The sequence below is a fragment of the Pinus tabuliformis genome, chromosome 3_2 (assembly GCF_031772625.1).
Source record: "Pinus tabuliformis cultivar Carrire ecotype Pingquan chromosome 3_2, CPIR1, whole genome shotgun sequence".
In the NCBI taxonomy this organism is placed as follows: domain Eukaryota; kingdom Viridiplantae; phylum Streptophyta; class Pinopsida; order Pinales; family Pinaceae; genus Pinus; species Pinus tabuliformis.
Window position 1 is genome coordinate 625,615,141 of NC_142302.1, and position 14,080 is coordinate 625,629,220.

The 14,080-nt window shown below is 31.8% G+C and overlaps 1 protein-coding gene across 1 annotated transcript in view; it reads right to left on the reverse strand.

The window, feature by feature from the left end:
• Positions 1-14,080, reverse strand: part of LOC149182184 (ABC transporter A family member 2-like) — a 184,946-nt gene that overhangs the window by 112,891 nt on the left and 57,975 nt on the right. The window contains exons 3-4 of the mRNA XM_089416793.1: positions 696-865; positions 309-494 (exon numbers count right to left, since the gene is read on the reverse strand). Coding sequence (XP_089272919.1) covers positions 309-494; positions 696-865 — 356 coding nt within the window. The remainder of the gene's footprint in view (positions 1-308; positions 495-695; positions 866-14,080) is intronic.

Below are 14,080 nucleotides of genomic sequence, written 5' to 3' on the forward strand. Positions count from 1 at the left end.
TAAAGGCCTTTCATCTCTGCAAGGTGAAACCTGTGTTTTTAATTTGGTGTTTGCTATTTGAATGGTAACATATTAGCATGTGGGCATTCAACATAAACGTCCGGACTAACTGTATACATACAGAGTGCATATTAAAGATTTTCCTTTTATTCGAAGAAATTAAAATCGTACATACTTTCAGCACCCAAATACATTATGGTACATTATGATCATTATTTGCAGTCGTGTATTTCAAAATACTATTGGTTTCTTCTTTTTCTCAAGAAAAATCAGTTTCTTGAGTCTAAATGTTATGTTTGTGCACTCACCATATTGAGCTGAAAGAGAAAGAATAGAAGGAACACAACTGCGAAGCTGTTTTTGAGGAAGAAGTTGAACTGGAACATCATTCCAAAGAGGAGTAAGAGAATCACAGATATAAGTGTGAGAAACCCGTCCCAAGTCAGCCAACTCAACCAGTAGGCTGAATCATAAAGTCCCATAATAAACATTGCCTGTTGGATCCCAAAAGACACTTAGATAACAATGCGTATACCAACTTCCAAAGTTGCTTATTGCAATCAATATTCAAATTAAAAGAAGCATTTTCCTTTACCAATTCAAATATTGAATCAAGAGACAAATCTTATTGAAATATGCGCTATAGCGTTGGAAATTTTTTATCGACAACAAGATATCATTGAAATGAATCATACCTGACGAAGTTTAAACTCCTTTTCAGCAACTATAGAACCTAGTTGCATCACAAACCCGAACATTGCAGCTGCAAGAAAAAATGTAGGCCCCGCAGATCCAACAATAGAGAGAGTTCCAATAGCTGGATGTGCAAATTCCTTCAGTCCTACAGTCCAGCTGAGGTTCGAATCTGCATCCAATAATGCAAATATTGTATAATAGGCACTATCAACTAGGGAGTAAAAGAACAAACCACGACATCGACCAGCTTCCCATATAAAAGAAGATAACCAAACTACGACTGTGTATCTAGGGGCATAGATTTTAATCAACCATTTTCACAATTATTCCATTTAGTTCGTTAAGTAGAGTCCTTGTAAAATTATTTCTCTCTGAGTTTGGAATTTCAATTAATCATATAGATATACATTATTATTCCCTGCTGCTCTAACTCATTTAAAAAATATTGATATTGGTATTAATTTTTAATTTACCAAAAATTAAATAATCTTATATAATGTTTATTTAAAAAAATATATATATATATTTTTTAAATTTATTTTTTCTGCATTCTAATTAGTTAAAGTGTAATGATATATATATTTTTAACACATTAATTATAATGTACAGAAAATCTTAATCGATCACAAAAATCTGACAATTTTTTTTCAAGGCAATTAAAACCATGATACTCACTGCAGAAGAAAATGACTATTTTTTAATTTACGGACATCATCTCGATTTCATTAGATTTTATTTAACATACAGCAATGTCTCCTGTTCTTTAGAGAATGTAATCAAGATTCGAGGAACAATTCAAAATTCAACGAACATTAACAGAGTTTATTGATTAAGCAGAGCGATGAAAATTGGGCGTCCCAGTGACAGCTGAGACTTATCGCAAATAAAACATTAATAGAAAACTTCCACACGTAGTCCGATGAACGGCCCCATTTGACCAACTTGATTCATACAGTTGATAACGTCTCTGTGGTGAGAAACAGGTGTCAAACTTTTTCATTCGGGAAACTTATTCCAAATAAAATATTAATGGAAAACTTCCACACGTAGTCCGATGAACGGTCTCATTTGACCAACTTGGTTCATGCAGTTGATAACATGGTGGAGAGTATGGCGTGGGATTTCAAAGCCATTGTTACACTCCTGAGAAAACATTAAGTTACTTATAATTATCTGTGGTGATGCTAAAAATGGTTTCAGCCATTTTTCAAGTTAACTATGCAAGTTTCTTTAAATAATAGATTTAATGAATTTTGTGTAGTGTAGGCAGAGGTTTTCAACTAAAAGTAAAATTAAAAAGGTGTAATGGGCTTAAATGTTTTCCCAAATTTATATTAAATATTTTGGAAATTAATTTTTTTTTTACTAAAAATTTTAATATGCCCTATATTATTAGTTTTTGTTGTTAGAGAAAGATTTCGGCGAAAATCACATGGAATGTTATTTGTCGACGCGTTTCGAACCAACCAGTGTAGTTCATCGTCAGGACAAGTTGAAGAAACAGATCTAGCTTAGCATGTTATATAGACCGAGCAGAGCCTCCAACGGCTAGTTTGACCAACCGCTAATATTGACCAAAGGACCAAGATCAAAATAATAGTTAATCAGTAAATAATCAAAAATTAAAGGTCAATTATTATTAAAAGAAAATTAGTTGCAACGGACCGCTTCTAAGAATAAATTAGTTGTGATTTTCGCCCAAATCTTTCTCTAACTTAATATGGATCACAGAAGCCTAAACTCTATTAGTTTTTGTTGTATTTAATTATTTTATATCTTTGAATTTTTATTTAATTGTTTTGCATTTTAAAAGTTATATTGAATTTCAATTTTTAGAATAATATAATTATAAAATTGTCATATATACAATCATATAACATATTACATCATATAAAATAACAAATTACATCATATAAAAAATAAATTATCAAATAATAAATAATACATTTCATTTTGAGAAATATAGAAATTATTAAAAAATGTATTAATTAGCTAAATTATTATTTTACAGTACTTATTATTATGTAATTTTTAATCTATTAGTTTTTGAAATACAACTTGAAATATCCATTTTTCATAGAGAAATATTTCAATCATATTTATTTTCAAAGTCTTCGATATAATGGTTAGTTAAATTATAATTTTATATGCCGTAGTCTTTAACGCGACTTTTTGAAAGCCTTTCTGGCGATTTTTTCCGGTGAAAATCCGGCAGTAATTTATTGAAATATGCAGTTAAAAAACCATTTTAACTGCAACAAATCATGATTTCATCGCAATTTCTTCCGCCGGATTCCGTCACCGGAATCTCAAAAAGTCGCATTATAGACAACTCCATTTTATATTGTTTAAATGACATTTTTAATATCAGTTTTGCCAAATACTTTATTCATTTTGAAATGTCATAAGATAACTAATGCAAATATAAGTTTTTTATATTTTTTACAATACATTGGAATCTAGTTATGGTCAAATTGTCACTAGTGAATTTTGCCTAAAATCAAATAAAAATTAATTAAAATATTTTTAAATTATTATGCGTTCAAAAACACATTATTAAAAAATATATATATCATAATTTTGTTAAAAATTATATCACCTAAAATTAATAAGGTAATTGTGTCTTTATTACATAAAATATTACAATGTCAATATTTTCTTAATTTATTAGTTCCTTTATTGTGTTTAATAGAAATCTCTAGTTGAGTGTTGGTTTCACTTATGTAGAACATATACTTTTTGTTCATATTTAGTATATTCATATATATATTTGTGATGTTTATCTTGAGCATATTCATATGTATTCAAACAAATGTAATATTGTGTAAAAATAGAATTCTATGAGAAGTGTTATATATGTATATGTTAGCAGGTTTAGGTAGCAGATTTCCAATGCAAGGTAACAATATTTTTTTTACTACTTTTGATAGAAACATTTTTTGGTTTGGAAGTATGGTTCTAGAATTTTGGTTTCAACATTGTATATCAATAGTTTTTTGTTTGGAAGTATGGTTCTAGAATTTAGGTTTCAACGTTCAAGTACGAAGTATCAGATCATTAGCAGTATTTTATGGCTACTAAAAACACTTTATTCATTCATTCATGTATGTCTTATTTGTTTCTTACTCTAATTTAAGGATACTTAAAATAAGCAAGAATATCTACAAAGTAGCCCTTATTCAAATACAATAGTTGGTTCATACATTTCAAAATTCAATAATTGAACTAAGCTGCAGGGAAACGCTAGCTATACAGTCTTATTAAAATTATATAACTTATAACTCCTGGCAAATGATATAACTTATATCTCCTAGCTAAAATATCGTCGATTTAGAATCAAAGAATGAGTGTAATTATATAACTTATAACTCCTGGCAAATGATATAACTTATATCTCCTAGCTAAAATATCGTCGATTTAGAATCAAAGAATGAGTGTAGCGACTATATATACAGACTGTACTACACTAAGTGTAACATGAGTAAAAAAAGAGTTTTAATGATGAAATTGAAAGCTCTGATAAATTTTCACTGAGTAATAAACTGGATATACATTGCAAATGGAAATTTCAAATTTGTTAGAATTATTATATTAGAAATTTTGATTTTGTTAAATTATTATTAAAAAAAAGTTTAATGAAATTAGTTTAATTTAATTAATTCTATGCTAATGAGTGTTGGATTCAAATCCTCATTCTAAAAGATCTCGCTAGATATTCCACCAAATTTATTTTAATAAATATTTCGTTAATTTAAATAGTACACGATATGTGATCAATTTTATGAATTAAACATATTAATTTATGTTTTAATTTTTTTAATTTAAGGTTTTTCTAATTATTATATATTAGTGTAAGTTTATTATTTGTTTTAAATTAATATATATATATATATATATATATATATAATTTCTATTGTATTAAATTAATCAACTGAATCAAAGATAAAATTTTATTTATTTCCTTTAAAAACAATATTTAAATATTACACAATTTTAATAATAATAAATTACATTAAACTAATTCATAATATCATATAAAATAAAAATAATATATAAGACATAACATTAAATCACAACATATAAAAAGTAAACTAATTCATAATATTATATAAAACAAAATAAAAAATAAAAATGATATATAAGGCATAACATTAAATCACAACATATAAAAATTAAAACTTAAAGATGATACATAATGCATAACATTAAATTACAACAAAATTACAAAAGATGATATCTTAATCATTTAAAAATTTACATTATAATTTCAATTTTTAAAATAACAAAAAATTTAATACAAATAATAATGTTTATTTTAATCATAAAAATAATAAATTAAAATAAATAATAGTAATAATATTTTTTCCTAGTGAAATATTTTTGGGATTGAATTTCTTACAATTTGAATACACAAAAACTTGTCAATATGCTTTTTTTTCAATTATATTACCATCCACCAATTCATTTTAATTTTAAGATATAAAAATAAATATTTTTTAAATTAATTAAAAAATTCACATAAATTTTATATATAAAAAATTAAAATAATATTAACAATATATAAATTTTAAAATTATATTAACTATTTTATGTATACATTAAAAACTTCATTTGTTGTTAATGGGATGGAAATACTATAACTCCTTATATAAAATCTTATTTTATTTAAAATAAATAAACCACAATCTTATATTTGTAAATAACATTTTATTTAAAATAAATAAACCACAATTTTATATTTGTAAATAACATTTTTATTTTGTATGGATTTTATTTCAAAAAGATCTTATTGCACAAATAAAGAATTTTATTTTAATTTGATTTTAAATTTCATATTAATGTGATATCTTATTTTGTTTTTATTTTTTTTCTCCCTTTGTTTTTTTTTATTTTTTTTAATTAGATTTATATCAAAATTCCATAGTTTTGTGTTAGTTTATTGTTAGGAAACCAAGCTAAATACAAAATATAGAATTATTGGAATACAACATTGTAGTTATTGGAAAAAAAATAAATATATAATTTATTGAGTTTGTACCAAAATATGATAAAAACATTTACAGAGTCTAGACCACTATGACCATTTTCCATCAGTGAACTAAAAACACTAAACTTGGAAAAGAAAAAACTAGTTAACCAAGAGTCCATTGAGATTTTCCAGAGTCAGAGACCTCAACCAGGATAGTGTCCTTGGTGTTGTCTGGTGAGCATCCTGGTGCAAGAGATAGTCCTAAGTGAGCCTCAATTTTATTGAGTTTGCAGTTCATGGATCGCGAGAGCACCTGGAGTTCATCCAACTAGAGGAGGATTTCCTCTCTAGCCTCATGTTAACTATCAATATCATGCCCAACAATGCTTTGAGGTACCAATAGAGGTCAATAATGTGCATGTAGTAATTGAAGTGGCCTTAGGAGTGAGTTATATCAGGAACCCAATCCGCCATTTCTACTAGCACTTCAAAGTCTATGAGGGATTAACATTCATCATCTATTTCTCACTCAGCATTTACAATCATTTCCTAGATTTGGGGAGGAGTATGAGCCCGAAATCGTGAAGGGGAACTTGTTTCACTTTGCTAGAACATGGAACCACCCATTTTCCTATACCAAGCAGCGCCTCGCCTAACATAGACCCATTATCATGGGCTGTGAAGCCCTAATTTCCCAAAATTAACAAGATTTGTACTCAGCATCTAGAAAATGAAATTTTGAAGCAAAATTTATCAATTCACTGTTGAATACTTACTTAGAACTCTGTGTTTGAAGATGTTTCTAACCCGTCGTGGCTCCTGCTCCTGTTACCAAACCACCCTTTTCCTCCTAGCCTATCTGGGGTCTACCTATACGATCCCCAGATATAAAAGACAAGTCTTGTAGCCACGTGCCGAAAACTCCAAGAATAATCATGTTCAATCTCTCTATCATGCGCCCCCCCCAACCTTGTTATGGCCTCTTCGACTCCTGTATATGCTCCATTCCACCACCCCTGCACACTATCTTCTCGGCTCCTCCCTGCTACTTTCCCCCTGCACTGTCTTAGTATGTATGTCTCCCTTGCGTTTAAAGTTTATTTATACCTTCCGTGACTCATAGATTTTGAACTTGCCACCTTTATTATTTTTCTTTTAATTACATGAGTTCTATATTATGTTTTTTTAGCTAATATAAGTTTTATGAATATGTTCATTTTTTTATTCTTGGTTTTTAATAATTTACTCTATTAAATATTTAAATACTTAATTAAATTATAAATCAAATAAATTGAATTTATATTTTATTCTTTCCTTTAATCATATAAATAGATGTATAGATATATACGTATACGGGTGGTATGTATCAGATGCCTCATTTGATATATTTATTATATTATGGTAAGTTAGGAATTTACTTGGATAATTGATTTATTAATGTAACTTAGATATTTTCCAATATTAGTTGTTATGTATACTAGTGCAGTGTATCTGATGCAGCTAAGCTATCATATGCATGTCTTGCATGCATGTTAATATTCACATTATGTTTGTAATTGGAAGAGTGACATTGTAGTGCACATCCAGAGGGAGGGGAGTCGAGGGGAGGCGTCGGTGGAAGCTCGATGGGTGGCGAAGAGGCCAAGGATGGGGGGTGACAAGGGAAAGGGTAAGTCACTAGGAGAGGTGGATTTAAAGAAGACGAGAAGATTTGAACAAGACAAGGGATGCCAAGTAGGTTAGAATTAAAACCTGGCGAAGGTACCAAGAAGACCATAAGACCATAACCCGAAGAAAAGGATGAGCCAAGAGGGAAGGGGAGAACCAACAACTGCAAAGGGAAACAATTCATTAGAGAAATTTTGAGGTCTAAAATGGGCCTCAAAACAAAAATGCACAACCAAAATTAACAATAAGATTCAAGATGATGATGTCAACCATGTGGGATGATTTGCCAATTTTGGAGTAAAAAAATAAAAGAACTAAAAACATTAAAAACATTAAAAACATTATTTGTTTCAACTCGTATTTTCAACTTATCTCCTTACTTATTTTCTCAAATTTCGGGCGGAAGCACTCGTTGAATGCAAAAATTAATCCCTCATCCAAATAGTACCTATGTTGCATGATTTCGATGGGCTCTATTGTATGAAAAATGAGAAATACATTAAAAAACGTGATGTATTTCTCATTTTTCTGGGTTATGCAACATGGGTACATGAATTAAATTTCGCATCCAACAAGTGCTCCCATTCGAAATTTGAGTAAAACTATAGAGATATAAGTTGAAAATACGAGTTGAAATGGTTTTTTCTTTTTTCCCTCTAAAATTTGATGATGTAATCTAATTTTATTTTATTATTTTCAATATTATTTTATAATATTCTTTAAATTTGATGATGTAATCTAATTTTATTTTATTATTTTCACTATTATTTTATAATATTTTTTAGGAGGCCCATTTTAAACTCATAATTTCTCTAATCGTGAAATCCCAAAAAAACTTCCAAACAACTTTAAAAAATGACAAAAAATATAACAAACAACCAAAACTTGAAACAGATAAAAACGTAGATCTTGCGCTGCCAATTGCAATCCCAAACTGCAGTGAGTTGTTGGATTTAGAGACGTCTAATTGCAATAATTAAGTTGGACATATAGTGCATCATGGTTATAATGTCAATTACTGTCAATAAGATTACATTCATATGCCAAATAATGTGATTAATTAAGTCATGGCATTAAACGTATTTAAAAATAAGGATTTGGATTCAAATACATGTAGATTAATGTTAATCAATTATGATTGTTAATGGACCGATTATAGTTGATTAAAATAAATAGCAATATTAAATTTGAGCTGAATAAGGAAATCAAAATCTGATTGATTGATTGATTGATTTCAATCAATCTGAAATTTCAGACAGACTTGTTTCAGCTAAATTTTAGGCTGCCCTAGGATTGGGGTTTTGCAGTGCTATAAAAGGGCTGAGTCTCCAAGGCTTGCAATCAACTCATAAAGATTGTCTGCTCCATTGAAGACTGGAAGGATTGCAAGCTCTTGGAAGGATTCAAGAGCCAACAACTCAAGCAAAGACCAGGAGCATTTGAACATGGAAAGTAAGTTCCGCTGTGCATTATTTTTTTTTAATTTCTTACAAAGGAGTAGATCTTGGTTAAGAGTTTAAAGTAATTAGGAAAACTCTCAAGTTAAATCTAACAATTGGTATCAGAGCTCCCTTATGTAAGAATCCATGCTTGAATTTTTTAAGATTAACTGATTTTGTTTCGTATGAGAAGTTGTGAACTCTTATTTGCAGTGGGTTTCCTTTTTCCGTATCCATTAACACTGCGCTTTTGGCTTTCCTTGAAGAACAAAAAAAAGGGGATTTCTAGGGCACTGGGCGAATATTTAAAAATTACAAGATTTTTTTGCTTTTATAGTAAAAAGAGAAATCGTTACTATGCGAGTATCATTTGTTTCCTATTTGACATGATAAGGAGAGAGTGACTTATTAATTTAGCAGCATGTATATTGAGTCACTTTTAAATTGGAACCCGTGACTTTGGAAGCATCTAATGCATGTAATTGAGACCTACTGAATTGAACTTTAATTTGCTGCCGTCTTCTGAATTTTTAAATTAATTGCCTCATCAAACAAAACCTTCTAGAACGTGGCAGACTCACCCATGGTTGAAGCCTCATTGACAATAATTTTTTTTTTTTTTTTCCTGCTGTACACTATCAGTCCGTCTCTATTTAATGAGTGAATGTCAATAGGCCGTATTATTGTTTCTTTAATTTATTAATCACTGGGCACTGGTCATGCCCGGGATCCGGGATCATGCTGTTGGAGTCCTACTCAACGCCATTTACTTAGTAGATTCGATTGCTTTTTTCCAAGCGATTGACTGTTTTGGTTTCTACGAACTATAATTTTTTGTTAATAATTTTACCAATACAAATCGATATTAGTAAGGAGTGATTTTATGTTCTGAAAGGCCTATATATCTCTCTAGTTTGCTGGATGAAGTTCTACATTTATACCATATCTGTGTGCAGAAAGAAAGTAATTGCAGGCCAGATTAGTATTTCATAGTGAGCATTGGTATTTTCTCATTGCCTTTATGGATCACTTACTAAGATTCATTTTTCACGGTCACGCTGATCATTAGCGGGTGGAGCAACCCCAAAACATTGTAATGCATGATTCCTGTGGATCTCTTGTAAAGGTATATTTCCATCTTTTACTCTTTTAATGCAAAATAAGATGGGAGCCTGAAGGTAAGGGGCGAATTTTAATTTCGTGTTGAGGAATCACAGATGAAGACATAAACAACCAATGCATTCAAATTACAACCATTGTTTGATTAAAGTTTAAACCATGCATTGGAACTTCTTAAAAGTCCAAAATGAAGAAATGATTCCTCTTGTTTGGGTTTGTAAAGAAAATGTAGGAATGCGTGATTATTATGGTGGATACTAATGGTTCCCAGTCTGTGATTGTCCTTTCAACATGGATGATCAAATTGAAGTGATTTTGTGTCTGCACGTATCCCATCATTTATGCATTCCGTGCATCAAGAAATATGTGTTTAATGCAGACTATAAAACTTTCAAATTACAGGACTAAAACATTTCTTTCTATTTTCATCGTCAATTTATACGCTGTAACAAATGTATAATTTTTATGGAATCTCAACGTACACGGAGTCAATGGGACATTCCGTTGCCTAAAATTTCTCTAGCTCAACTGATATAAGAGGGAACCGTTCATAAGATCTAGTTTACTATAAATTTAGCATTATTAATATCCATGTTAAAGAGATTTGGTTAAGATCTAGTATGTGATCGTTTTCTGTTAGAACTTCTTAGCTATGAACAAAATGATATTGCTTGGCTAAAGTAGGTAAAATGAGCATACCTTTGCCTCCAGAAATAAGCATAATTTTGGAATCTAACTAAAGACAGTTTTTTGGTATACATGTGTTGTTTTCGCATGAGTCAAGCATTGATGTTCGCAAACGAACCGCTCTCTGTAAGACGATTGCAAGGATGACTCATGACAAGATGAACTAACGTGCTGGCAATGGACGTGGGTGTTAGCTTTCCCAAAGGAGGGTTGGCGCCTGCTAAGTTGTTTGGTGCATAAGGGTTGCCTGAATGTAATGATTGCACCCAAAGGTGTTTCATTACTGAATGGTGTTTTGGCTAAAGTTTTAATTGAGCAAATAGTTTTACACATGCCTTTAGATAGATTTTAGAATTATGATTAAATCGTGACGCATCGTATCTAAAATATTTCCTTGTTCTTGAATTTTTTTCAGATCCAAACATAATGTTAAGTCTAAGTCAGATTAAGCCCCTCATGGGGAACAATTTCAAACAGTGGGAGGAAAAGCTGAAATTAGTCTTAGGGATCATGCAATTAGACACAGCACTGAGATTTGATCGCCCCAAGCCTAATAAAGAGAGTGAGGTAACTCCTCAAGAGAAGGCTGATATTGCTAGATGGGAGCATTCAGATCGCATGTGCATAATGGTGATGAAGCAAACGATCCATGAGACTTTTCGAGGCATCATACCTGATACAGAGACAGGCGCTATTGAATACCTTAAGGCCCTTGAAGAAAAATTCACAAAGAGTAAAAAGACTGATGTGAGTACACTCTTTGTGAAGTTGGAAACAATAAAATACAAGGGAAAAGAAGGGGTTAGAGAGCATGTTATTGAGATGACAAGACTTCAACGTGCCTTGAAAGGGCATAATTATGACATCTCTGATGAGGTTCTCATTGAGTTCATTTTTCTGTCTCTCCCGTCTAACTTTAGTCAATTCAAGATGACTTATAATTGTCAAAAAGAGACGTGGACATTACCTGAGTTTGAGGCTCGGTTGGTGCAGGAGGAAGAGAGACAGAAAATGACTAAGGGAGAAAGTGCTCATGTAGTAACATCTAATCCTAAGGGTAAAGGCAAGAAGCGCAAGTTTACTGCCAAGGAAAAGGGACCTACCAAGGTAGCTGCAAACAATGTCGCGCAGAAAAGCAAGAAGGAAGATACTTCTGTGAAAGCAGGAGAAAGGAACTGTTTTTTCTGCAAAGCGCCAGGACATACAAAGAAATTCTGCACCAACTATCATGCATGGTTGGCAAAGAAAGGTATGTCTCTTGCTTTGGTTTGTTCTGAAGTTAATTTAAGTTCTGTATCTAGATATACTTGGTGGATAGATTCAGGTGCAACGACTAACATCAGTATGTCGATGCAGGGTTGCCTAAGCCATCGCAAGCCAAGTGAGGCAGAGCGCTACGTTTACGTAGGAAATGGCAATAAAGTAGAAGTGGAAAGCATAGGAAAATTTAGATTATTATGTAAGACAGGATTTTATTTAAGTTTTGATGCTTTAGTGGTTCCATCTTTCAGAAGGAACCTAATTTCTATATCTTATTTGGACAAAAATGGTTATGTATGTTCATTTGGTAATGGAAATTTCAGTTTGTGTCAAGATTCTAAGCTTCTTGCTTCTGGTATCCTGTCTTCTTATGATAATCTTTATTTTCTAGATATAGACACTTCACATTCAGAGGCACTGCATATAGATAATAGAAAACGTAAATTAACTTGCGAGAAATCTGCAACATTATGGCACAAGCGATTAGGACATATCTCTATGAAAAGGATAGAACGTCTTGTGTCTAATGAAATTCTCCAACCTTTAGATTTTACAAACTTAAGTGATTGTGTAAATTGTATAAAGGGAAAACAAACTAATAAACGTAAGTATGATGCAAAAAGGTGTAATGATGTCTTAGAATTGATTCATACGGATATCTGTGGTCCTTTTTCAAAGGCTACAAGAAATGGTGACCGTTACTTTATCACATTCATAGATGATTATTCAAGATATGGTCATATTTACTTAATAAAAGAAAAGGCGGAAGCATTAGACGTGTTCATAAAGTTCAAAACTGAAGTTGAGTTACAACTTAACAAACGTATAAAGTCCATTCGTTCTGATCGTGGTGGTGAATACTACGGTCGTTATGATGGATCAGGAGAACAACGTCAAGGTCCCTTTGCAAAATACTTAGAGGAATGCGGAATTGTGCCTCAGTATACGTTGCCAGGTTCGCCTGCAATGAATGGTGTTGCTGAGCGACGAAATCGCACCCTTAAAGACATGGTGAGAAGTATGATTGCTCGTACAACTCTACCTGAGAATTTGTGGGGAGAAGCCTTAAAGACTGCAGCATACATACTTAATAGAGTGCCTACTAAAGCAGCTAACAAGACCCCTTACGAGTTATGGGTTGGGCGCAAGCCTAGCTTGAATCATTTGAGAGTTTGGGGGTGTCCATGTGAAGCTAGGCCTTATAAGCCAAGCAAAAAGAAACTGGACGAAAGAACCGTTAGTTGTTACTTTATAGGCTATTCTGAACGATCTAGGGGGTTCAAATTCTATAATCCAACAGAACATACAGTTTTCGAGTCAGGAAGTGCAAAATTTTTTGAGGATAATGAGTTAGTGGGGGGAGATATGACAAAAGATAGTATTTTTGAAGAAGAAGAGACGAATGCGAATGAGACTATGGACCAAAGTCCTAGTTTTGTTCAAATTCCGATTGCGTTTAGAAATACATCTTTTGACAATGTGCAAACTTCATCATCCCAAACAACTCAGTTAGAAACTCAACATGGAATAGAGAACACAAATGGACCTGAACCCAACCCAAACCCTCACATTGACATGACAAATGTTGATGGCCTAGGGCCTGTGGGAGAGTCAGAAGTTGGTAATGATGTTCTTCCTCCTGTTGAAGATCAAGTTGTAAATGAACCTCAAGAAAATTTAGAGCCTGTGCCAATTAGGAGATCTACTAGAGAGAAAAGATCTACAAAATCAAAGGATTATGCATATCTTCAAGAACATGAGTTTGACATTGGCATGTTTGAAAATGATCCTGTTAATATCAAACAAGCTGTGGAAAGCTCTAACTCTCAAATGTGGATTAATGCCATGAATGAAGAGATGAAATCTATGTATGACAATGACGTTTGGGATATCGTTCCGTTGCCTAAAGACAAGAAACCCGTTGGTTGCAAATGGATATTTAAGACTAAGCGGGATTCTAAAGGCAATGTTGAAAAATACAAGGCACGTCTTGTTGCGAAAGGTTTCACACAGAAAGAAGGCATTGATTATAAAGAGACTTTCTCTCCAGTTTCATCGAAAGACTCTTTAAGGATTATATTGGCGCTTGTAGCTCATTATGATTTAGAACTTCATCAGATGGATGTAAAGACGGCATTTCTCAATGGTGACATTGATGAAACGATCTATATGAAGCAGCCAGAAAACTTTGTATCAGGTGATGCAGGGTCTATGGTTTGCAGACTTAAGAAATCTATCTATG